The sequence below is a fragment of the Larimichthys crocea genome, chromosome XVII (assembly GCF_000972845.2).
Source record: "Larimichthys crocea isolate SSNF chromosome XVII, L_crocea_2.0, whole genome shotgun sequence".
Taxonomy (NCBI): Eukaryota; Metazoa; Chordata; class Actinopteri; family Sciaenidae; genus Larimichthys; species Larimichthys crocea.
In genome coordinates this window covers 2001856-2026338 of record NC_040027.1, presented here as the reverse complement: position 1 = coordinate 2026338, position 24483 = coordinate 2001856, and the positions used below count along the sequence as shown (strand labels likewise).

The 24483-nt window shown below is 40.8% G+C and overlaps 2 protein-coding genes across 3 annotated transcripts in view; one reads left to right on the top strand and one right to left on the bottom strand.

The window, feature by feature from the left end:
* Positions 1 to 23032, top strand: part of ror1 (receptor tyrosine kinase-like orphan receptor 1) — a 123947-nt gene extending 100915 nt beyond the window's left edge. For both annotated transcript variants that reach the window (XM_019265246.2, XM_019265245.2), the window contains 8 exons: positions 11013 to 11140; positions 12598 to 12915; positions 13321 to 13566; positions 13721 to 13935; positions 17638 to 17817; positions 18458 to 18685; positions 18853 to 19217; positions 19353 to 23032. In XM_019265246.2, the coding sequence (XP_019120791.1) occupies positions 11013 to 11140; positions 12598 to 12915; positions 13321 to 13566; positions 13721 to 13935; positions 17638 to 17817; positions 18458 to 18685; positions 18853 to 19217; positions 19353 to 20058 (2386 nt within the window). In that variant the 3' untranslated portion in view covers positions 20059 to 23032. The remainder of the gene's footprint in view (positions 1 to 11012; positions 11141 to 12597; positions 12916 to 13320; positions 13567 to 13720; positions 13936 to 17637; positions 17818 to 18457; positions 18686 to 18852; positions 19218 to 19352) is intronic.
* On the bottom strand, positions 6875 to 9229 carry LOC113748026 (uncharacterized). The gene is made up of 3 exons (XM_027290513.1): positions 9042 to 9229; positions 7362 to 8363; positions 6875 to 7235 (listed from the first exon to the last, which is right to left on the bottom strand). Exons 1-3 carry the CDS (start codon positions 9057 to 9059, stop codon positions 7146 to 7148), a joined length of 1110 nt encoding a protein of 369 aa, XP_027146314.1. The 5' UTR covers positions 9060 to 9229; the 3' UTR covers positions 6875 to 7145.
* Positions 23033 to 24483: the final 1451 nt, after the last annotated feature.

The following is a 24483-nucleotide window of genomic DNA, read 5'->3' as shown; positions in this document are numbered from 1 at the left end:
ATAGCCTTCCTATCCTGATAATTGACAGGCTGATTGACACCCTCACTCCCCAAAACCTCCCCCTACCTGGACTTCTGATACCCTGCAGTCCTCCAGGGAAGTGATGTCACCAGGTCAGGACCACTGTGAGGAGTGACAGGATTGATGTAGGGTCTTTCCCCACATGTCAAATCACCATGTATGTGTTAACCCTGTTATTAAAAGTCTTCAGCATCTCCACAGTCGTGACTTTCAGACTGCTGTGCTCTAAGACTTACAGCAAATACTTCAGCAGTCCAACAATATCAAACACCAGCATTTTATATCTGGGAGTCATTCTGTGGACTGTTTTAGATAAGATCAGCATTCAAGCTACTTGTTAACATAAATACATGTTTGCTTTCTATCTCAGATCAAGAGGATTTCAACCATAGCCAGTTTTTTATAAAAGCTTTAGCGTTTACTGTTTGAACAAACCAGTGCCCGCTTGTCTTTTGTGGGAAAATTCCTCCGATTCTTTAGAAATGGTATATTTTAGGACAAGAACTACCATGACTGTAGGCCATGTTTAGACAGACTATAGCCCTGTGTATAAAAATACAGCAGCCTTATTTGAATGAGGCCAGTCCATCAGCGCATTTGGGGGTTGCAATCCAAGGGTATCTGGCAAAAACAACGCAGGGTCATCTAACGAAAGAAGTTGCCAATGCTCTGCATTGGCCAATCAAATACTTGCAGGGCGCAGATTTCTGGTTTACTTTGTAACATGAGCACAGTATTTGTACTGTTTACTTGTTTACTGTTTATATCCAGTCTCATAATTTTACAAACCGCAGTGCAATGTTCTGGTTTCTGGTGAGAGCTCATACTCATAGTTTTATTACTTAAACTGGACTTCCTGGATTGTCTTTCATCTTCTCACCAGTACTTGAAGCAACATGCCCACGTTACATCTTTACTTCAATGCAATGTGGTTAACAGACAAAGGAGAAAGCCAAACCAGCAAGACTACTCATTACTGAAGTTCTTCCTATAGTGAAAAAAAAAAAACGGACTGAGGATTTTTAAAATATTTGTAATGCGAGAAAAACCCACAAATTAAAATCCATCCCTCATGTCCTCTCCACATCATCTCTTAAGTTTCTTCTTCCTTCCTCTTTCAGTACACTCTCAATCTCTCCATCCTTCAGACAGACAGAAGACTCTATTGTTGCAGTCAATAAGCACAAGTAACACGAGGACTCAGGAGGGCTCGTCCTTTCTCCATTGTATCCTAATGCAGCGCCCTCGCTCGCTGCTCATTCCCAGTGCGGTCACGGGCCACTGGCAGCCACAGACCCCAGTCAACCTCAGCCTCTGGTGGCCATTTTGGCTCCCTGTCAGTGAGAGATCATTACACACTGCAGCCACACATGCATTCTCGGTTCTCCTATGATAATTAAGTTACATCGTCTATGAGCAGAAACCAATATAAACGGTCCAACCCATGAATCACTGGCCTAGTTATTGTTGGCTGTTCTGAATATCAGATTATATTTCACCAGCACTGCACAGATAAAACTTCAAAAGTGAGACATTGGCAACATCCTGTATTTATGTTTTGCTGAGGACTAATTTTGTAGTACCTTGTATAATTGTAAACAGGCAGAATAATGCTGAACAGATTTATTTTTTCTCATCTTTTTTTTTTATCATCTGTGTCAGACTTCCAGAGAGGAAATGCCTTGTCTTGAGGACAGTGACCATGCGATTGTCCATTGTTTTCATCCTTTCTGCCTGTTCCGTTCCTTTCCAGACCCACAAGTGTCTTTGATTTATTGTTGGACATCACCACATAACACACGAACACGTGTTTCCAAAAACTCAAAACAAAGTGTTGCATCTCAATGAGATATTGAGCCCAAGAACATAATTAACTCCAACTGTGATCTGTGTTGGATGACATTTCTTCGGTACGTCACGTTACCTCACACAAATTTCACAGGAAACTAATACACAGATGATCTAAACCACTGGTTCTCAAACTATGGTACGAGTACCACTGGTGGTACGCTTTAGAGCATTTAACAATAAATAATTTTCTTATAAACTTGCCTCCTGTGTGAACTCTCCAGTCAGATTGTTGAGTAGGGTCAGCCTACGCTCGTGTATTTTGACGTTTTAACGTAACTTTTTAACGTAACTTTTTAACCTTAACGTTAACCTAAAATCAGACTTTAAAGTCCATGTAAAGGCAGTTCTGAGATATCTTTCAAAACACATTAAATATGTTGGAAAATAGTTGCTGAAAACATGGGAAAAGACTTTGAATGATGCATTACTGCAAACTAATTTAAGTAATTAACTCCAGTTCATACCTTTCAATCTTTTTAGTTTAGGACCTAAATTCTGCAAAAACACTGTTGTGGTATTAAAGCATTGAATTGTGGCCTCAAATTCCAAAACTGTCTCCCAGCTCATTTTGAAAAGTCACCACAGTTTGGGATTTAGAGTACACAGTGTATGTTTAAAAAAAACACATATAACAGAAGTTGAGGGGCATCCCCAATCAGGATTCAACAGCTGTGACCTCATGCTGCTGGCAGCTCATCTCCTCTTCACTCAGCACCCACAGCAGCTCCTGGAAACGAAACCCTGAAATCTGAAATGTCATCAGGATCCGCCCCTTGCCTCCTCACCCTCAAATCTCATCCTTTCTATATCCCCTTCAACAAAGAGCGTTGAGTTTCACATCCCCTTAACCCCAAAACTCAACACAAACCCATCAAACCAGCCCACAGTTTCTTGGTGAGAAATACCCAAGTTTACATGCTAAAGGCCTAAAGATATATTCCATAATCCAAACATAACGTATGAATCCAGCAATGAAATCACAAGGAGAGTTCTCTTTAGTCTGGAATAAACAGAGTATGTGCTACAGTAGTAATGTCCCACACTTTTTAAGATGTTTTCTGAGGTATTTAAGGTACTTAGTACATAGTTCTTCTCTGCATACTCTCAAATTTAATAACGATGCCTCAAATTGATTTCCAGCTGTGGGGTTTGGATAGATCACACACTGACAATGAGACAAAGTAAAGAAATCTGGACGCTTCGCTATGTAATTTATGTAATAACCAGTGAATCACCACATTTGTCAGAAAGCTTTGGCACTGCAGAGATTTCTCTCTGCTCTTTGCACTTCCCTGCTGCAGTCTGAAGTTTCCTGTGTTTCAAAGTCATTTGTGCTTTATGTTGAGAGACGGAGGTGGAGGGAAACAAAGAGAAGGATGGAGGTGAAGTGAGGATTTCCTGCAAAGATAGTGAAAAAAGTGAGACTCCACATCTTTCAGGAAATCCAGCCTCTTGTCTTTAATGCCAGATTGCACTTCTTCTTGTGGATAATTAAGTGTGGCCTCGCCAAATGAATCATCCATTTTTGTGGGCTTAACATTCAACCTCAACTTGAAAAACTCTCTCTTTCAGTCTTCAAACTGTCTATGTCTGTGTCATTGTGTTCTATTGTGTCTGCTGTGTTTAGTTACGGTACATCTATCTTGAAATGTTCAGTTATCTCATTGTTGCAGTCGCGAGCAAAAGCTGCCCACTTCATCCTGTCATCAGTTTCTTGTTTATCAGTTTACTATCTCGGCTTCCTTTATATGCTCATGCATGTGTGCTTATGAGAAAGAACAGCACACAAACAAGTGTTGCAATGCAACTGTATGCAATTTATTTTTTGTGTGACTTTGAGGGCCAACAGCTAAATAAATACTCAGGTGTGTATATTATACAATCCTGATTCCAAAAAAGTTGGAATTCTGTATAAAACATGAATGAAAACAAATTCAATGCCGTGCAACCTGTGTTTAATTAAATACAGTACAAAGACAAGACATTTATGCATGTAAATATGCACTCATTCTGAAATTGATGCATTCTCTTTTTGTTTACACTTTACACAGCATCCCAACTTTTTTGGTTGTGTATGTTAGTACCTTGCAGATAGTACCTTTCTTTTTGCTAATATTTACTGGCTTACTATTTATGTGCACCTCTGATAGGATGGATGTTGAACTTCTCTTTCTTCAAGAGTTCAACGTTTCACACCAACCTATTTATATTTTTCTTGATTAATAGGATACATTTTAGGTCTGCATATGTGCATAGTTTCAGAAACCCATCAGGATGTATTAAAAAGCCCCAAAACAACTGGCACTGAGACAGTCTCAAGCGCTGGACTTGCAATTGGTCTTACTGTATTGGCACTACCCAGGTGTGAATGTATGTAACCATATGGATGTGAATCAGGGTGGTGCTGGAAAAAGAGCATGGCTGCTTAGAAAACGCTTCACTAAATAAATAATGAGGTTGGAAAAAATGTAAATGGACAATGAATCAATGTCCTCAATACCTTGTTTAGGATCTGTGGTGTGGCTCGCCTTTCAGTTTAGATCTGGATTATAGATTGGGGCTCGGAGGGAAAAGTCTCTCCTTGTAATTAACTATTATAAAACATTACACAGAGGCCCCGTGGCGTTGGTGTGTAAAATAAAAGGCCTGAACAGCCATCCACTGTTTACACAAATAGCAACCACACTTGGCTCTCCCTGCCTGGAATAGCTCTCTCTCACACACAGAAACAAATGGATACACAAACACAAAACTCAAGAAAGATTTTCTGAAAACCTCAGATGTCCCACTGTGATTATTCTAGATGTGTCTTGTGTCTAAAGAGATGGAATGGGTATCATTCCTCTCTTTAGACATATTTTAAGTCATTTCTGCTGCACTGGACAGGATGCAAACACTTTATTATCCCTCTCAGAAATGGCTTTCAATATAAGTTGACTTATAGGAGAGTGAAAGAAATTAAAATATAAAAAGCAGTGAGGGGCGATTTGTGATTTGGGCTGAGATGGTTCAGTTGAGGCCGTTCGGGCTGGCCAGAGTTGTAATTTGCCTGCGGGGATCTGGCTGCATTGTGGTGGATCGTCTGTTCTCCCTTGTCATTTACTTGTCTGTGTGTGGCTTGATGTTAGTATGGATGTGTGTGTCCACCATCCTCTGTGACGCACAACCAAACTAACCTCTCAGCTGCCTGGACACACTCCAGCCCTTACTTTGTATTCTTTGTGTGTGTGTGTGTGCTTTATAGATGCCTTTTCATATTCTGCTTCATTACATTCAAAATGGTTGCAGCCCAATCAATCAGTAATCCCTCAAATCATTCAACCATTTTTTCACAGTGGCATCTTTTTTTTCTTACATTATTATTATGACTCTCCCATTACAACTTTAATGCCAGACATGATTTTCACCTATCTTAGCCAAAGGAAAAATATCTGAAGATGTAGCAGTTTGTGAGTTTGTGGCTTGAAGAAGGGGTGCTAAGCCGTCTGCAGGCTCACCACAACATGAGCTCATTATTATTGATATCCACATTTTAGTAGGAAATTACATATCCCAAGGATAAAATCTGCTTAAACCTGTATTAAGCTATAAATGTAATGTTACCATATCTCCATGGAACTGGCAACATGTAGACCACTGTTCCTAGTTGTGTGTGCGTGTGTGTGTGTGTGTGTGTGTGTGTGTGTGTGTGTTTGTGTGTATGGAGAGAGAGAGAGAGAGATACAAAGGATTTTAACTATCACCAAGATGTTAAATTAGATAACTTTAATACCATGTTATTTATAAGTATGTATAATGTGAGCACATGACTCCTATATGACAGAACCAGGTCATCCTGCAGGATCTGCCTCGGTTGAAATTATGTTACATTTGTGGTGCAACATCACATAATTGAATTAGCAAAAGGCAGTAGACATACAATAATCTGGGGCTTTTGGGGCCTTGATAGGTCTGGGGGCCCTGGGCAGTGGCCTGCTTTGCCTCGTTGGGTATGAATATCTAATGACATTTCCAGCCATTTTTACACCAAATATTTCATGAGAGGTCCAATCACACATCGAAAACTATATCCTCGCTGCCTTATTGAGCAAGTCTCATCTGTTACCATTAGATTCAAGTCACAGTGCATGTGATTTTCTAAAAAAATAAAAAATACCCCTGGTAGTCATTGAGGATTTAGCAATACGGCTGTTCTGAGGGCATTTCCAGAATCCCCAAGACTCTTCTGCTTCTTCTTCTTCCAGATACCAGCAAAGAACAACTGCTCGCAGGTTATGGAAATCTTTCTAAATATTAAAGGCTGTGGTTTTTTTTCTGAAAGGTTTAAAGACTCTACTAAGCCCTGTCAAGCTTTCTGTATATTCAGTGTGTCTTGTTTGTAGGTAACAGAGAAAGTAGCATGCAAATGTCCAACAACTAGAATCACTGATATTGAAGTCTTAATTTAAAGAAACAGGCATAGTTAAACACAGCACAATGTACATCATACTGATGTATTTTTATTCATCAATACAACAGAGTGATTTTCTTCCACAGCCACCACTCTTCTTCTTAATGTTTTGGGGAAATTAAAAATAAAAAACAAACAAACAAACAAAAAAATATATCTACAGTTGAACAAAAAATTCAGACTTCAAGAAGATTTTTTTCTTCATAAATCATGAAGACCTCAGGTCTGCACTTTCATCCCCACTAGAGGAGGTAATGGTGGTTGTCTCTTGGGAACCACAAGAGCCCTGTTTGCTCTCTCCAGTGCAAAACAATGTCCAGTGACCTGACAGCCTCATCCAAATATAAATGTGGAGCTGGATGAACCTTTCTCTTCTTTCCACTGAAACACCTCTTTGCCTGTGACCTCTGCAGACTATCAGTGTCCTCCAGCACCTTTAGAGAATCAACCTCCTCCAGCACCTTTTCACTGTCAGTGGACTGCAGTGTCTTTAGAGAATCGGCCTCCTCCGGCACATTTTCACTGTCAGTGGACTGCAGTGTCTTTAGAGAATTGTCCTCTAGCACCTTTTCACTAACAGTGGACTGCAGTGTCTTTAGAGAATCAGCCTCCTCCAGCATCTTTTTTTGTTTGTGGTTTTTGTTTGTGATAAAGTAAAATGCAAGTGTCCAACAACTAGAATCATTGATATTCATTTAGAGAAACAGATATAGTTAAAACATAGTATAATGTACATCGTACTGATGTATTTTTATCCATCAATACAACAGCAGGGATAAGTTATTATCAGGCCAGTGGCTGAAGCTGGTCCTGATCCCGGTCCTTACAAAAGCATCACATGCATCCAAAAAGAAGGCCACTTGGAGTGATTTTCTTCCACAGCCACCTCCTTCTTCTTCTTTTTAATGTTTTTCTGGGGAAGTAAAAAAAGAAAATAAACATCTACAGTTGAACAAAAGATTCAAGCAATGTCTTCAAGAAGATCAATTTTTTTATAACTCATGAAGACTCAAGAATTTTCACGTAAATGCATCCTCACCTTGGAAAAGACGTTGCGGAAGAAGTCAAAGAAGCGATTGCTTTTCTTTGCTTTGGTTTTCTCAACTCTAGTTGGGTCTTCGTCCACTGTGCAGTCCACCAAATCTCGCTGAATGGGCCTCAGGTCTGCACTTTCATCACCACTGGAGGAGGTAAAGGTAGTTGTCTCTTGGGAACCACAAGAGCCCTGTTTGCTCTCTCCAGTGCAAAAAATTGTCCAGTCAGTGCTCGGTGACCTGACAGCCTCATCCAAATATGAATGTGGAGCTGGATGAACCTTTCTCTGGTCTCTACACCTCTTCCTCTGTGACCTCTGCAGAGTATCAGTGTCTTCTAGCACCTTTTCACAGTCAGTGGACTGCAGTGTCTTTAGAGAACCAATGTCCTTGGGTGTTTTTACAGCCTCAGTGGCGTCCAGTTCCTTTACAGCTTCATCAATCACCAAAGAGATGAGCATTTTTGCAGCCTCAGTGGCATCCAGTTCCTTTACAGCTTCGTCAATCACCAAAGAGACAATTGTTTTTGCTGCCTCAGCGATGACTGTTTCGGTGGAAGAAGAAGACAGGCTCTTATCTGACCCAGTGGTCAGTCTGGAGGTTGATATGCTCTCTGTGCTCTGGACATCCTCTTTCACTTCAGAATTAACTGCCTCTGTCTCCATGTTCTCAAAAAAGCTTTGGCATACTGCTTTAATCACCTCATTGACATCCTGATCAAATGAGGTGATGACCTCTGAGAGAAGTGAGTCAGTGCTGCAAGACCAGGAGCCGGAGAGCAATGATCTGGTTTCCAGACTCATGGTTTCGTGGATGTTGAAGCAGGTGAGCTCTTTTTTATCTAAGAGGTCATCACACTGCATCAGCTCATCATCATCCAACGATGTGTGAGTGATGAACCCTGAGACAGGGATGTTGTTGATCTCAGGGGCCAAAGAGTCCATGGAAAAAGTATGAGAACAGGGCCTTTTGTCCATGTTCTTTTCCTTTTCCATGTAACTGGAAATCTGGAGAAGAAACACAAAGATTGGAAAACTGTAAGCTGTGCTAGAAAAGGCGATGAAACCTTTAACAGGACATAAACAGAAGCAGTAGTGCTATAGTTTTAAATTTTGTATGGAAAATGCAAACAAGTTTTTGGTGTGCAGACAATATCGTGGAATCATTTAGTCCAAACAAACATTTAGGCTTAAAATTGTTTACAGTATGATACATATCATATATACTGTATGTATACTGTGTCCAAATGATCATTTGTACAGATATTTTCGACACAATTTTGTACTTGTTTGTATGAATGTTTTCTGAATATTATTCATTATGGTCAATTATAACACTGTTTTTTCATTTTTAGTGCCGCAAACAATGTACGTGATAATCATGATTTGCATCAATATTTGTGTTTTTGTATGTATGTTCTGATTCAGGGCTCTAAAACTTGTTTAGTTTTTGTATTTCCAAACAGCAACAAAAAAAGGTGAATTTTAGGGAAACGGTGTTTTTCTCTAATTAAATGAGTCTTACATCGACACATTATGTTGTACTGTCCTCCAACTCACACTGAAACTCACTCTTTATGCTTTCTCACGTATAAACTTCACTAAAAACTTTTAGCATGTTTGAAAAAAGTGTGCAAATTCATCTCCAAACCAATTTAGTCCTTAAATCTCTTATGGTTCACTTACCTGTCTTTGTTCAGACATCTTTCAGATGAGCTCGGTATGTTTGTTTTGTTGCTCTTTCTTTTCTCTTCTTCTGAGTTTTCTGTCTTGAGATTTCCTCGGTTGGAGTGGGAGGTTTTGTGGCAAACTGTTTAGTAGTTCAGTGCAGACAATCTCTCTGTAGTCACACTGTGGACACTGACTTATATACTAGTGATGGAACTCAGAACTCTGGAACACTGTATTCCAGAACTCTCTGTGTTCCGATAGAATATGTGTGTTCACGTGTGTCTGTGTGTGTGTGTTATCATGTTTATCCTCATGATGTCCTCACAAGTGACAAAAAAAGATTGATTGAGGACATATAGGAAAACAGATTTTTATGTTAGCTTTATAGGGAATCACTACACGCCAATGTGCATCAAAGCAAGTGATGCTATTATATGCAAAATATATATGTGTGTGTGTGTCTGCATGCTACAACCCTGTGTGTGGGTGGGTGGGTGTGAGTGTGTGTGTGTGAGTGTATGTGAGAGAATATGTGTGTCCATGTCTGGAAAGCCCATTTAGATACAGACCGGTACAGACCGGGATATTGAGAGAGAGCTGACCTTGGCCCTTCTGTCACTTAACACTCCTCAGGGAGAGGGAACTGAGTGACCTCGTAATCACACCAAACCCTTGGCGTTACCAGGGTGTGTGTGTGTGTGTGTGTGTGTTTGGATCGACATGGATTTTCATTTGTGTGCTGTGTGTTGTGTGTTTTGTCATCTTTATTTCTTTCATTCTATTTAGTGCAGTTTGTGGAGTCATTGTTGTAATCCACAAACTGTCACATCCGTTGTAAACTACCTGACCGTCAGTCAACAAAGGCAGCAGACATGGTTGGGTGATAATGAAGCGTTAAGCCTCTGGAGGCTCTATTTTACAGTTAAACACAATGTGAAATGGAGCGGTGTGTTTCAGTTTATTATTATTTATGTTATCCTCACTCAGCCAATCAGAGCTAAAGACTGCATCTATCCACTTTAATCCCCCTTTATTTAATGTGGTAAGCATTTTCCAAAGTGTCACAGTCTGGTCAGTTTCAAATGGAGTGCTTCTGTTTGTCATTACTTAAGTAGTAGTGTCTGAAGCAAGAGGATGTGCCCATCTGCCAACAGCTACAACAAGGTTATTTTGTGTATATGTGTGTGCATGCACAGTAGGATCACGCACTCCCCTATATACTGTGGTTATGCCTGGTCTTAAAGTCCTCATATGGCACAATTTAAAGCACATGACACAGTGATCTCACACTGAGCGAGTAGCCTGCTAGTCAGCATGTGGTTTGTGTGTGTGTGTGCATGTATGACCGAGTGTATATAGGGAATAAGGGAGGTGAGAGAACAGGGCCAAACAAGAAAGAGGGAAGGAGATAAACAGATTAAAAAAGAAGGGCAAAAATGGAGAATAACTACGTAAAATGTAGAAAAGAGCCAAAAGAAATCAGGAGTTACGAAGGAAGTAAAAGTTGTAAAAACATGATCATCAACTCCCCCAACCTCTCTCTCCCTCTCTGCACATGTTTCAGATTATGGCTCATGATGACATCTCTCTGCCATAAACAGGAATAAAGTCAAACAGCCAACATTAATTCCTAATGCGGTTTACATCTGTGCCGTGAACTGGTGTCTCTGTGTGTATGTGTGTGTGTGTGTGTTTAAGATGATTGCCTATGAGTTGAATGTGACTTATCTTTGGCCAAGCAAAGAGACACCTCTTGGTTTAAGACCAGCAACAAGAAACTGCATTTCCTTCTACTGAAGTGCAACTAGTAACGCCATTTTCAAACATAGACTGACCTCTAGTGGACATTTGGTGTATTGTGGTATCTCTAACTGCAGTATCGCCTCGCTCTTCTAGTTATAAATACTTCAGACATACTGTATGTTATAAAATTGTGAGATATCTGTAAACAAACTCTCTCCTCTGTTTTTTTTTCATACGTCTCAGGGAGGATTTTGATGAAGAGGGATTCTGCCAGCCATACAGAGGTATAGCCTGCGCCCGTTTCATCGGTAACCGCAGCATCTTCGTGGACTCGTTGCAGATGCAGGGTGAGATCGAGACCCAGATCACAGGTGAGAAACATGCATCATGTGCAATTGGGTAACCCTAACCCCTAACCCCAAGTATCTAAATGTACTTCTACTCATACAGCATACATTTTTATTGTGCAGCACTTTTCTCTCTCTCTTTTCTCTGAACAGATTCTGCTCGTTTGAGAACTATATGCTTTGATCTATACATTTAATTCCAAATATATACATCTATATTGAATGCCACCAGATCAGTAAAGCCTTACATTGTTTTTTAGGACAGACTAGTTGTTTCCTCTCAGTCGTTTTGTGTCTGACAGGAAAAGCTGACAGCCTGCTTACATCCAGTGAGTTCACTAGTTCACCTTTTATTTAGCACTTCTGTCTTGACTAGCCAAACCCTGCACCAGAGCTGACAGAGCACCTTTTGTAAAGCTGCCTTTTTTGCATAAACTAAATCAATGAAAGCCACCTGTGAATGAGGACTGTTAAGATAAACCTTAACTAATGTGCAGTAGGAAGAAAACAAGACGTCACATTGGAGTTCAAAGGAAGTTCAGCAGGGTCACCGCTCCGTATGGAGCACAAGTGGCCCACTGTTTCATACTGTTATACATGTCTGTGTCTCTGCTTCTGTGTTTTTGTTCAGTGTGTTTGCGTGCATATGTCCTCAGAGGTCACTTTAATGTGCATGTTATTGATTGCATCCATGCAGCTGTCAGTTTCTCCCCCGAGCAGTTCAGGGACAAAAGGGGGCCATGAACTCAGACTCTAATCTGAAACATCAAGGACGAGTGATAATTAAGATTTATGATGCCACTGTGTTGTAATGAGCCTACAGTAAGACTGTGAATCATACATTTCTTTCCTGGAAAATCCACATTCGGTAGCTATTCACCACCTTTAGATTTAATATCACTTTCACTGAGCTTTAGTATAATTTTATTCAAGCAACATGTGCTAGAGGAACATTTGGATAACTGCCCTCTTCAGTTATCCACTTTATAAACGCTTGTCTTTTCCTCCACCCCCCACAGAGCTGCTTCACTGATAATCATAGCCACAGCAAAACACATGTTTGCAATAACTGCACAGTCTGACAATGAATCATACATTTACTGCTGCGGCTTTCATTGTCAGTCTCCCTCTTTGATCCTTTATGGGTTTAGATACTCAAAAGTTAGAAGTAATGTGAATGTAAGAAAGAAAAATATATCACATAATTCAGTCTCTCATCTCTTAAATATATATAAAAAAACATTCATATAGATAGACTGTACTGTAATGCATTTCTAGTCTTCTTACCACTCAAGGTGCTTTTTACACTACACATCACATTACACACCCCTGGCACAGGGAGTAAGGACAGTTTGACACGCAGACTAGAAGACCTGGGGACTGAATCTCCTAAATAGTGGGAGTAAATTATGATGCCAGACTGGGTTGTTGATGAGAAATTGATGAAATGAATATATTACTGTTGTGTCCCCTCTTTCCAGCGGCCTTCACCATGATCGGGACCTCCAACCATTTGTCTGATCGTTGCTCCCAGTTTGCTATCCCTTCCCTCTGCCACTTTGCCTTCCCGACATGCGACCGCAGCTCTGGAACCGACAAACCTCGTGATCTGTGTAAGGACGAGTGTGAGATTCTGGAGAACGATTTGTGTAAGACAGAGTACATCATCGCCCGTTCAAATCCCATCATCCTGAAGAGACTGAAGCTGCCAAACTGTGAGGACCTGGCTGCTTCTGACAGTCCCGAGGCTGCAAACTGTCTAAGGATTGGCATCCCCATGGCCGAGCCCATAAACAAGAGTAAGACTTTCTATATTACTACTGCTAATAGTGCTCATTATAATTATTACTATATGAGGAGAGGTATCCTTGTGGCCCCTCTTGTAAATGCTAGCAGGAGTCCAGGTACACTGCAATATCAGAAAAACTTTTTTTGGGCTGCAATTAACGATAATTTTCAGTGTTGATTAATCTTCAGATTATTCTTTTTAATATTTGTTATATATTGTTATATGTTAATAATCATTTAGTCTATAAAAAGAAAATGTCCAGCACAACTTCCCAGAACCCAAAGTGACATGATTAAAACTTGAATGATGAAAGCATAGAAGAGATTGAATTACCTATACTGGATTACTTATAGAGCTAGTTTTTATTTCTTGTTTGGTTTCATCTAATACACAACCACACTTTCCTCTCCCCAAGATCACAAGTGTTACAACAACAGCGGTGCAGACTACAGAGGCACAGTCAGTGTGACCAAGTCAGGGCGTCAGTGTCAGCCGTGGAACTCTCAGTACCCCCACAGTCACACGTATCTGGCCGTCCGCTATCCGGAGCTCAACGGAGGGCACTCATACTGCCGCAACCCTGGGAACCAACACGAGGCCCCCTGGTGCTTCACACTGGATGAGGGGGTCCGCATGGAGCTCTGCGATATAGCCATCTGTGGTAAGACGCTAGGAAATCCAAAGAATTCTATTTCTCAGTTGACTAATCAAATAATAATTCTTCTCTAGTATGTCTCTTTATCACATTATATTGCCCAATCACACAATAACTAATATACCTAATGTTATTCCTCTCTTTCCATCCATCTCCACAGACCATAAAGACAAGTCTGGCGGCAGCAACATGGAGATCTTGTACATACTGGTTCCCAGTGTGGCAATCCCATTAGCCATTGCCTTGCTCTTCTTCTTTATTTGCGTGTGCCGCAACAACCAGAAGTCCTCCAGGCCACCTGCCCCTCGTCAGCAGAAACCAGTCCGGGGACAAAATGTTGAGATGTCCATGCTCACAACTGCATACAAGCCAAAGGTAGAGCATTGCACCCACTGCACGTCACAGTGTAGGTGGGGAAAGTGATCTGCCTCACTGAGACTTAGACACTAGGGTCTTTTCTTTTCAGTTTCTGACGTGCTCCGCTCTGACCATGTTTACACAACAGAAGGAAGAAATTAGACTAAAATGAAATGTACAGACGGATCTTTACAGTACATTAATATTACGATGACGGAATAGTTACTGTACGGTTCGCTCACATGCTGACACACATGGTTACCAAATGATTCAACATTAGCGTATATGCTGATGGATATACACATCATTTAGTCCTGAAAGATCCACATATGCACTGCAGCAGAGTTCACGTAGAAAGGTTTGATTGTTTGGGTTACACCGGCGTTTGATTGACAGCTTTCACGCCAGCCTACACGAACCAGACTAACTGTGAAAATCCAACCAGGACTCATGGAGGCCTCACAGTCCACATTTTTGCACTGCACACACGTGATAGTCCTCCATCTGTAACAGAGTATACAAAAACAAGGTCGTTATAATCTGTTATAGATAATGCAATACATTATCATGGCCTGTTGTGGAAAAAAAGTGTGCTTTTACTTGGTCGCCATTATTTGGTCTTTAGAGCAAAAAAGGGCCTTCGATGTGTGATGTCTGTTGCCTGAATATAGTTCAAGTTTCTCTTTAAAAATACATTGAGCAAAGGACACAACATTTTTTATGCTAAAAAATGTTTATTTTCTAAGGTCTTCTAGAATATGTAACAATCATCTATCCTCTTATTTTGCAGTCTTCAATAAGTAAGAAAAATATGAAGTTACTTTAATATTGTAATACTTTGATGAGGTTACTTATGACATGTTTTAAAGGTGATTAGCAAGTGTATCAATTTCTTATATTTTCATCACGCGTACATACAATACAATTTTACATTTTTACAATTCACTTCACGAATCTCCAGCCGCTTTGATATTTAAATCAGTATATATGGTATATACCATATACACATAAAAAGAAACTATGAATAAATAAATAAGTTAAAAACACACCCTTATTGCATTAACAGACTCATTACAAGACACAGGACAATTTGGGTCTTTGTAGCCTTATCGCATATGTAATTTGTTCCATCTCATAGAGTTATCAGATTTGTTTTTCAAGTAACCCTCCCAATCCTGCTCACACAGAATTTTGGCCTCCGCTGTGCTGAATCTAGACCAGTGCACCTTTGCTTTGTTTGTCATAAGAGCAGACTGAGGAAGAAGTCAAAACACTGACACATCCCTCTGTCAACCGGGATACGTCGCAGCATGCTGGGGTTACCGGCTGGAGTGTGTGTGAAATTGACCTGTTTCAGACAAAGCTTCAGATCTCTATCATCAGAGCTCAGCAGGTCCAGGAATGTTCAACTGCAGCTCTTTTTCCTCTCTGTTTATTTCTCTCCCGCTGTCTCTTTTTCCACATCTCATGCCTCTACACTCCTCCTCTCCCTCCTGCTCTCACTTAATCCATCTCTCTTTGTTGCTCTTCTTCTGTCTCTCCCTCCATCCCCTTTACCTCTTCACCTCTTTTTCATCCTTCACTCTCTCGTTCCTCCCCTCCCTCTCTCACAGAACCTCTTTGTAATGTAGATCATCAAGCCCCTGCTCTGCCAGCCAACACATAGCTCACATTAGGATCTGTATCATATTTCTTTCAAGGTTGCACACTGAGTCATATCATGTCTGTTTATCTTTTCCACATAATTTTGGTGGTGGTGAAGGTGGAGGCTGTGGGAAGGAGGGGGGGCGGGGGGTGATATCTAGACAGTGTGTCTACTTGTGCAAACCAGAGCTGATGCTCAAGGTAATGTGTATAATATTACCATCAATAGCTGTAGAAAGAACCGCAAAATGTCACCAAAGCATCAGAAGCTATTAATATCTGCCATTTATATTGTTTTTTTGCAATGGAGCACACGTTTCGCTGACCTAAAAAGGGAGTCTCTCCTCGCTGTGTTTAGATGACTACCTTGTATATGCAAAGAGTCAAGGTAGTGGGAGATCAAAGAAAGTATTTCAGAGTGACAACCATACAGTTATGGAATTATACAGTGAATTTTATATGGTCCTTGAGGACAACAAGAGCTTGAAATATGGTTCACACATATCAGGCTGCATAACCATCCGTTTTATGATTTCATAAGCCCAAAAAAAAGCGTTAACAGAAGGGCAGTTTTCCACTATCTAATGTGGTAGCTAAATAACGTACAAAACAATTTAAGTGAATGAGGATTTGTATCTGATTTCTACTTTTTAAAAACTTTTTCATGAGTGATAAAACCTCAAATTATACAGTCATTTGTGTAGATAATTTCCAAGTCTCCCTTCCAAACCCCTCTTATCCACTTTGAGTTATAGCCAGCAGGCATTGCTGCAGGGTCACCCAGGGGCCATTGGCTGTGACAATCCATTTAGACACACATAAACATACACACACACACACACACACACACACGCACGCAAACCTGCTGAGTGTGTGTGTGTGTGTGTGTGAGGAGGATCTGAGGGTTTGGGTGTGGGGAGAAATGAAGGGGTGAAACAAACCCATAACTAAAAACATCTGTGTCTTTCATAACTTCAGCAGGCCCCCACACTCACCTCACACATACACACACACACACACACACACACACACACACACACATACACACCACCCCCCTCAAAGATCATACAGGCCTGTGTGTCTCTCTACTGCTCACCAAGGAATTTCATTATTCATCTCAGAGTTACTGGAATCTGAAAATCTCTGCCAAACTCGGCTCACCTTTTATCTTCAAGTACTGTACAGCTACAAATACACACACACACACACACACACACACACACACACACACCTGCTGGAGCTCTGTCATTCTCTAAAAATGACCTGGACAGAACATAGGAGAGTTTAGCTGAAGTAATGAAGGATTGTTTTGCTGTTAAAAAGGAACATTTAGTCTTTGCTGATGTAAACTTTAAAATTTTAAACCAACTTAATTGTGTTTTTGTTTGTTTGTTTGATTTTATTATATCATATCATTGCTCTGAATTCAGAGTTTCAAGCTTAAACCAGGTGTTAAATAACTTTTTCATTTAGAAGCTGATTTGATCAAATCCAACTGAATTCTAAAAAGTTTGTGACCCTGTAATTTGGCTCAGTCCTGTTGGGATACAGCTTCACAAACTTCCAGTCTGTTTCCTCCTCCTCGTCCTCCTCAGTAAGAATGAAAGACTAAAAAGTCAATGTCCCCCCTCGCAAAGAAAGCTTCAACTATTCCTGTTTCACTGGCAAGAGTGCTTAATGCTTTAGTCTTCCTAAAAACTGCTAACCTGTCAGTTAAATGACATCTTGGAGCTCTAATCGTGTTGCCAGATTTTCCCACATTGCTTTGCAAAGGGCATCAGCAGGAACTGATGTAATGGATTGAGTCTAAATATCACAATTATCAACTCTCTGGGCTGTACTTTTCTATATTTTTTTACAACTCAAACACATATTTGATGTTGTGTTAGGCAGCTCGCCTACAGCGAATTAGAAGCACCAATGTAAACTTCATGTCAACATCTCTTTTCCATACAAGGAGAATTGTTCGGAAAGAGTGATGGCCTAACAAAGAAAATAATGATCAAATTTTTCTGTCACATCACTCTGCCCGCTGATCTCACTTCTTCCTTTTTTCTTTCTTCTTCTTCTCTGCAGAGTAAGGCCAAAGAGCTTCCACTGTCGGCTGTACGTTTCATGGAGGAGCTTGGAGAGTGTCCTTTAGGGAAGATCTACAAAGGTCACCTGTATCTGCCGGGCATGGACCAGGCACAGCTCGTGGCCATAAAGACCCTAAAGGACATCTCCAGTGCCCAGCATTGGACCGACTTCCAGCAGGTAAACAATCTCTGCCTCCACAGTTTCCTGCTTCCAAAGTTAAATAAAATGTCTGAACGTATAATAGTGGTGAGGACACAGGTGCAAAACTCAACTGTGTGTAACCTACATAGCTGCTTAAAGGCTCTGCCTCATTCTCTGTGCATAGAAAGGGAGGGTTATGTTTTCACGAGTCATCTGTTTCAGTCCACCTTGACATCTATATTTATCTGGACAATCCGTCACGAGTTACAGTTTACTTCTGGAACTATTTCAAGTGAATTAATCTGCTGCTCAGTGATTTTTAGCTGTATACAGTCTGCCATCGCCCACCACGTTTACCTTCTGTGCAAATATAACAAGTCATGCTTCAGATCTTGTGGGAAGTAAGATCTTTCCACTGGGGAAATAGTCCTTTGTAGTTTAAAACAGTAGATTATTTTAGTACCACATTTAATTTTAGAAATTCACGCAAAATTGCCAGTTAGGAGCAAAAATGACAGACCAGAAGACTTTTGGTGTGTCAACAAATGTCTTACAGCCAAAAAAGTAGATTAAAACTGGAGGCTGTGAGCAAATAAAAAGTCATTTTCCCACTAAATATTAGTTAAAATAAATCTTCTTTTTGCTTGAAGTTCATACTATTTGTTTTCCATTACAGGAGGCCGCAGTGCTGACAGAGCTGCAGCACCCAAACGTGGTGTGCCTGCTGGGTGTGGTGACCCAGGAGCAGCCTGTCTGTATGCTGTTTGAGTTCTTGCCCCAAGGTGACCTCCACGAGTTCCTCATCATGCGCTCACCACACTCTGACGTCGGCTGCAGCAGTGATGAGGATGGCACTGTGAAATCCAGCCTGGATCATGGAGACTTCCTGCATATGGCTATACAGGTAGGGGAGATATGAAAGGAGTTACTTATTTTTATATGAAATGGATTGGTGATTTCTGAAGTTGATTGAGTTTTGTCATCTCTCTGTGCTCCTTCCACCGTGCTGTGTACCAGCCACAGTTCACAGCTACCTTAAACAATTGATTTCTTTCTGACTAATAAACTTAGGTGACAGCTGGGATGGAGTACTTGGCAAGCCACTTCTACATCCACAAAGACCTTGCAGCTCGAAACATCCTGGTAGGTGAACAGCTCCACGTCAAGATCTCGGACCTGGGTCTCTCCAGAGAGATCTACTCCTCAGACTACTACTGCCTCCAGCCCAAAACCCTGCTGCCCATCCGCTGGATGCCTCCCGAGGCCATCTCTTATGGCAAGTTCACCACAGACTCAGACATCTGGTCGTTCGGGGTTGTGCTGTGGGAGATCTTCAGCTACGGTCTGCAGCCCTATTACGGCTTCTCCAACCAGGAAGTGATGGAGATGGTGAGAAAGAGGCAGCTGCTGCCCTGCCCTGAGGACTGTCCACCAAGGTATGTTCAGGTTAATCAGCATAAGCTGTGAAGTGAATTATGAGAAGGCAATGCAGTCCATACATGGAACAATTTCATCTTTACTTCTAAAGAAATTCTTACAATTTCCTGAAAACTAACTCTGTTGTCTCTTAGATTTTATGGTTTGATGACTGAATGCTGGCAGGAGGGACCATCACGTCGACCGCGCTTCAAGGACATCCACACCCGCCTGCGAGCCTGGGAGGGGATGTCATCCCATGCCAGCTCCAGCACACCTTCTGGTGGTGGAGGCAATGCCACCACCCAGACCACCTCGCTCAGTGCCAGCCCTGTCAGCAACCTCAGCAACCCGCGCTATGCTGCAGCCGCTGCTGCCGCAGGCTACCTTTACCCAGCCCAGGCTATTCCTTCCCCAGGCCAGATGGCTCCGATAACAGCCTGGACACCCATGGCTGTGTCCCAGACCCACCAGCGCTTTATCCCCGTCAATGGATACCCCATCCCTCCAGGATATGCAGCTTTTCCAGCTCACTTCACTGCCCCTGTCCCACCGACCAGGGTCATCCAGCATCACCTGCCCCCTCCCAAAAGCCGCTCACCCAGCAGCGCCAGCGGTTCCACCAGCACAGGTCATGTCAGCGGAGTGCCCTCCACTACGGGTTCCAACCATGATGCCAACACACCGTTGCTTTCCCACTGCATCATGCCGGGAAGCGGTGGAGGGCAGGCTCAGGTGTATGGACAAGTTTGCCAGAAGGGGATGGGGCAACTGGACCATGCGTCACAAACATCAGCGCTCCTCACTGCTGATTCTGATGTACTGATGTACAACGACACGGTCATCACTGCAGACCTGTAGATAGAGGGATACTCACTTTCTTCCTGCTTGGGACCCAGATTTGAGAAGTTTAGCCTCTCACCAAGGGACCCAGTCTAACAGTTCTACTCTGGTCACATGGAGACTCAGCAGAAACCGGCCTGTGCACACGATTGGTGTGCAGGAAACACTGCTGCAGCCACACAAGTATATACACAGCTGTCTGACTTTTTAATGCCTTATTGTTTAAAGTGTACTTACTATCATGTTTTCAAAATGTTGTGTTATTATTTTAACCTCTGTGTAAATAGGGTACATAAGTCCTGAATGAATGAATGAATGAAATACAAATATATATATTCAAAAGAACTTTTTATTAAGGAAAAAAATGTAAAAGGTGAAATAGAAGCAAGTCCATCCTGTGTCCTGAGAAACGGTTTGTATTATTACAGTCCCACAAAAAAGTTCCCGTGTCACAAACCCAGTCAATGAACTGTTTCATGCAGGATGTGAAGGAAACACTGACATTCATACAATCACCTTTCGGTGCTTTTCAGCATGGTGTGACTTGCTTGTTTCTGGACATATTAAAACACAAAAATGTCCTGTGCTTTTGCTTGTACAGTAAAAGAAACTGCATTTAACAAGCAATAACCAAGCGAACAAGAATGGGAACAGCAGACTGAACAAATGAGAGGTTCAGCAGCTTTTACTGAGAAGACCAGCACTGACCTACGCAAAATACACCAGTATTACAAGGCGTGCAGGTGACGTGCCCCACCTCTTGAGTTTTTTTTTTTTTTTTTGCAGCCCAGCTATGTGACAGCGCCCCATCAAAGCAGCTGGAATTCAAACTAAAACAGATACAGGTGATACGTTTGTTACCAATACTCGCCCCAGCACTGAGATCTGGCAGATTGCATCATCATCATTTTCATACAAAGTCCCTTCAGAAATGACACCTGAATGTTTTTTTGTGCAACCTCAACATGACTATCTGACACTTTTGCATCATGGACACAGGCCTCTTTGCCTTTTTTTTTTTAAATTTCAGCTCCAGGCTGAGGAACAAGGGAGCTGGGAAAACCCTCTCTTCATTCCTCTCTCACCTTCACAGGTCACCCCTTTATCATTTCCCTGTCCTCGTTTTCTCCTCTCATAATGTCTTCCACCTTCCCAGTGGATATAGCATCTCACTTCAAAAGCTGGCTGCAGAGGACCCTCCACAGATCTACAAATATAATCACACAGCGCTCATATCCTCCACAGTTAAACTGGACCGGTCTCAGGGCAAACACTCCATTCACCGCATGAGGGCTCGGGTCAATTTACTGTCCATGATGTAAGCTAAAATCTCGCCCTCACAAAAGAACATTTTTATTGTAAATCGGATAGGGTATTTTCATTTTTATGGTAGAGTTTTTCAGTATTTGAATTTTGAAGGAAGATTTTATTCACACCGCTTGTATTCATGTCTTTGTCCTTTCCTTTTCCTGATTTCAACATCTGTATTGTACAAAGAAAACCATTCAAGATATAGGGGAATGAAAGTACACAAAGTACACACATGAGGCTCATTGCAGATGAAACCTCTGCTTCAGTTGGTATTTTACAAGGTCTCGGCCATGTGCACGAACAAAAAATCCTATAAATAGGATGTTCGATGTGTCCTCTTAAATTGGTTAAATAGAAGAATGTTTGACCTCAGCAAAGATCAATTTCATGAAAGATTTATTTTAAAAGATCATTTATTTGGTTCTGTATCAGTAAATGGAAAGTACTGTGTGATCTGTGGTTAGTGGTATGGTACTGATAAACACCTGGCAACAGCTGTACTGACATGTAGGTGATCCCAACAAGGACAAGTGCAGGTTTTAAAAAGAAAGTTTCCTTAGTGAGTCTCATTACAGCTGCATTTATATTTTAACATGTCCATTGTCCAGAAAAAGGTCAATCATGTATGGTTTCAGATGCATTTACTCGAATATCACATAAAAGATGCCTCAGCTTTCTGTTATTATTTAATGATGGTTGATTAGAAGTAGTAGTAAGACAACAGTTTGTGACCTTAGTTGTACCTGTGTAGTAGACAATCATTGGTTCTGAATGGTCGTAAAAGTGTCCCAGATTGTTGCACTCTGCTGGTGTGACTATCAATCAGCTGTATTTTCTAACCAGCATGACACAAAGGTACGCTGATAGCACTTCGCTGTGGATGCGCAAAGCCGAAATCACAGTGAAGATAGCTTGTTGCCTATTGCTTATTATCGTTTCAAGTTGACACTTGTGGAATGTAGATAGACTTTAGTAATTAGTTAATCTACCCTTAAACCCTTAAAATCATGGCTACTATCTGATGTCACTAGAAGAGAAACAGCTGTAAGACAAGCAGCTGCTCCAAGTCACAGTAGACTAAAGTGAAAAGTTTTTAGTTTTTTTTTAGTTTACTCCAAGATAATTTATTCGACTGAAACTGATTGTGTGACATTAGCAAAATGAAGGGAAAGAAGAACGAGATATTCATGTCAAATCTGGTCCAAGGTTATTTGAATCATTTAAGTTAATTTGAATTTTTCCCAACAAGTTTTTATTTTATTGCTGTCTTTTGTCTCTGTACTTTATCTTTTTGTTCCTCTGAAGCAGATCGAGCTACCTTGGCATCTGAGTTTGTACCTCCAGCATGTAAAGAATTTATGTGTACTAATATAGCAGTGCAAAAACCACTTATACGCAAGACTGTGAATCTTAATCAAGTCTAGGTATTTTTGTATTTGGCAAAAAAAAAAAAAAAAAATCATTATTGTGCCTTTTCTTTTTTTGTTTTATTCGAGATCCATAAAAAAAAACACAGCAAAATACAAGTAAATTTATAGTTCACTAACAGTGTACCCGTTACAGAAGGTTTACATGTTTATCCTTTGACCAAGAGAGGCCTTGTCTTTGTATTTTGTCTGAACATTTTTGCACAGATGTTTTGTATTGCAAAATCATTTATTAAATGATGTTGTTTGGTTAACCGTGGAGTCATGAGGATTATTAATTTGTAGGCATACATAAATTGTGAGGTTTTGTTTGTTTTTGTGTTTTTTGTAATGAGGAGTTCCCTGACATTGGCTTGGTGATCAGAATTGTAATGGCAATGTGATTCCACTGGGTGTCACCAAATCACCATATCTGAGGATTTGCTTGAACGTGTGTGTCTCATAATTGTAGCAACCATTGTTGGCCAGGTGGTGGTGCCCTTTAGTGTTCTGTTTGTTTAGCTGTGAGCTTCAGCACAGCTGGAAATAATATTAGTCCAACTAGAATTTGGCAAAAGATGGAAAAATGACTCTAGTATAGTGTTCCTCTGTGCTTACTTGTGTGTACCACTGTGTGCTTGTGCGTATACGTGTGTGTTTTCTCTCATTTCCTGCTCAATTTTGCACATTAAACAAGCCAAAACAGCTTAAACTTAACGAGAATGGCTGCGAGTATGTATGCACGTGCCAAAAAAAAGATATATGGAGATGATCTGATGTGCACACACATTTATGCATTTGTACATATGAGCAAAACCAAATTCTAAATTACACACACCATGTTAAATATCCGGATTGCTTATATTACAAAAATAGTAATTTAAAAAAAACATACTCCTAACATACTACTAACTATTATCGAGCCATACAGATGTTTTGGTTTGATTTCCCTAGATATTCTGGACTGTGTATTACAAAATAGTCGACCCAGTCTATTTGCATATGTTCATAAGTTGTGAACAGTTCAAGCTAACAGTGATTTTCCTGTTGTTTTATCTGAAGAATAACAGGGGGCACTGTCTCTGGAAAAATGTTACCGCTGACATATTTTTTTAATCGAATCTTTTCAGAAAAAGACATTCCTTTCACTTCTTTAGTGGAAGCAGACATCTCAAGAGACAGATAAACCAAACCAAAAACTATCTGCGTTCATACATTTCACAAGACATTTCACTAAATATGTTTTTTGGGGTAATGTGGGTGAAGATATCCTTAAAAATGTGAAGCTCCCTGTCAGTGCAAGACATGTCAGTGACTCATTCAATCCCATCCTTTTCTTAAGTGTGTGTGTGTGTGTGTGTGTGTGTTGGCAGGTAACAAGAAAAAGAAGAAAAAGAAAAGTCATTAGTACCGAAACAGAATTGACTCCTAAAAAACAATTTCTGCTGCTGTTCTGGAACAGTTTGTATTAAGAAAATGTTCTGTGAGCAGCTGTAGCAGAGCAGTAAACTCCCATGACTTCTTCATCACAGACACTGAGTTCTGAAACTATTGGATATAAGTTCTCCCAAGGTAAGAAGGAAAATCATTTGCTATGCTTGAATGTGCAGCCAGGGAGAGTAGGGCAAAGGAGGGAAAAAAGGAGCCATCTGTAGTTGATAGACTGGCAGAGCAAGAAACACACCACTGATCTGAGATGTCAGGATCATGTCAGAAACCCAGAGTC

Excerpts from the sequence above, each read along its gene's own strand:
- LOC113748026 (XM_027290513.1), bottom strand. Across the intron at positions 7,236-7,361 it reads TCCGCAACGTCTTTTCCAAG|AAAAACATTAAAAAGAAGAA; the intron begins GTGAGGATGCAT and ends TTACTTCCCCAG.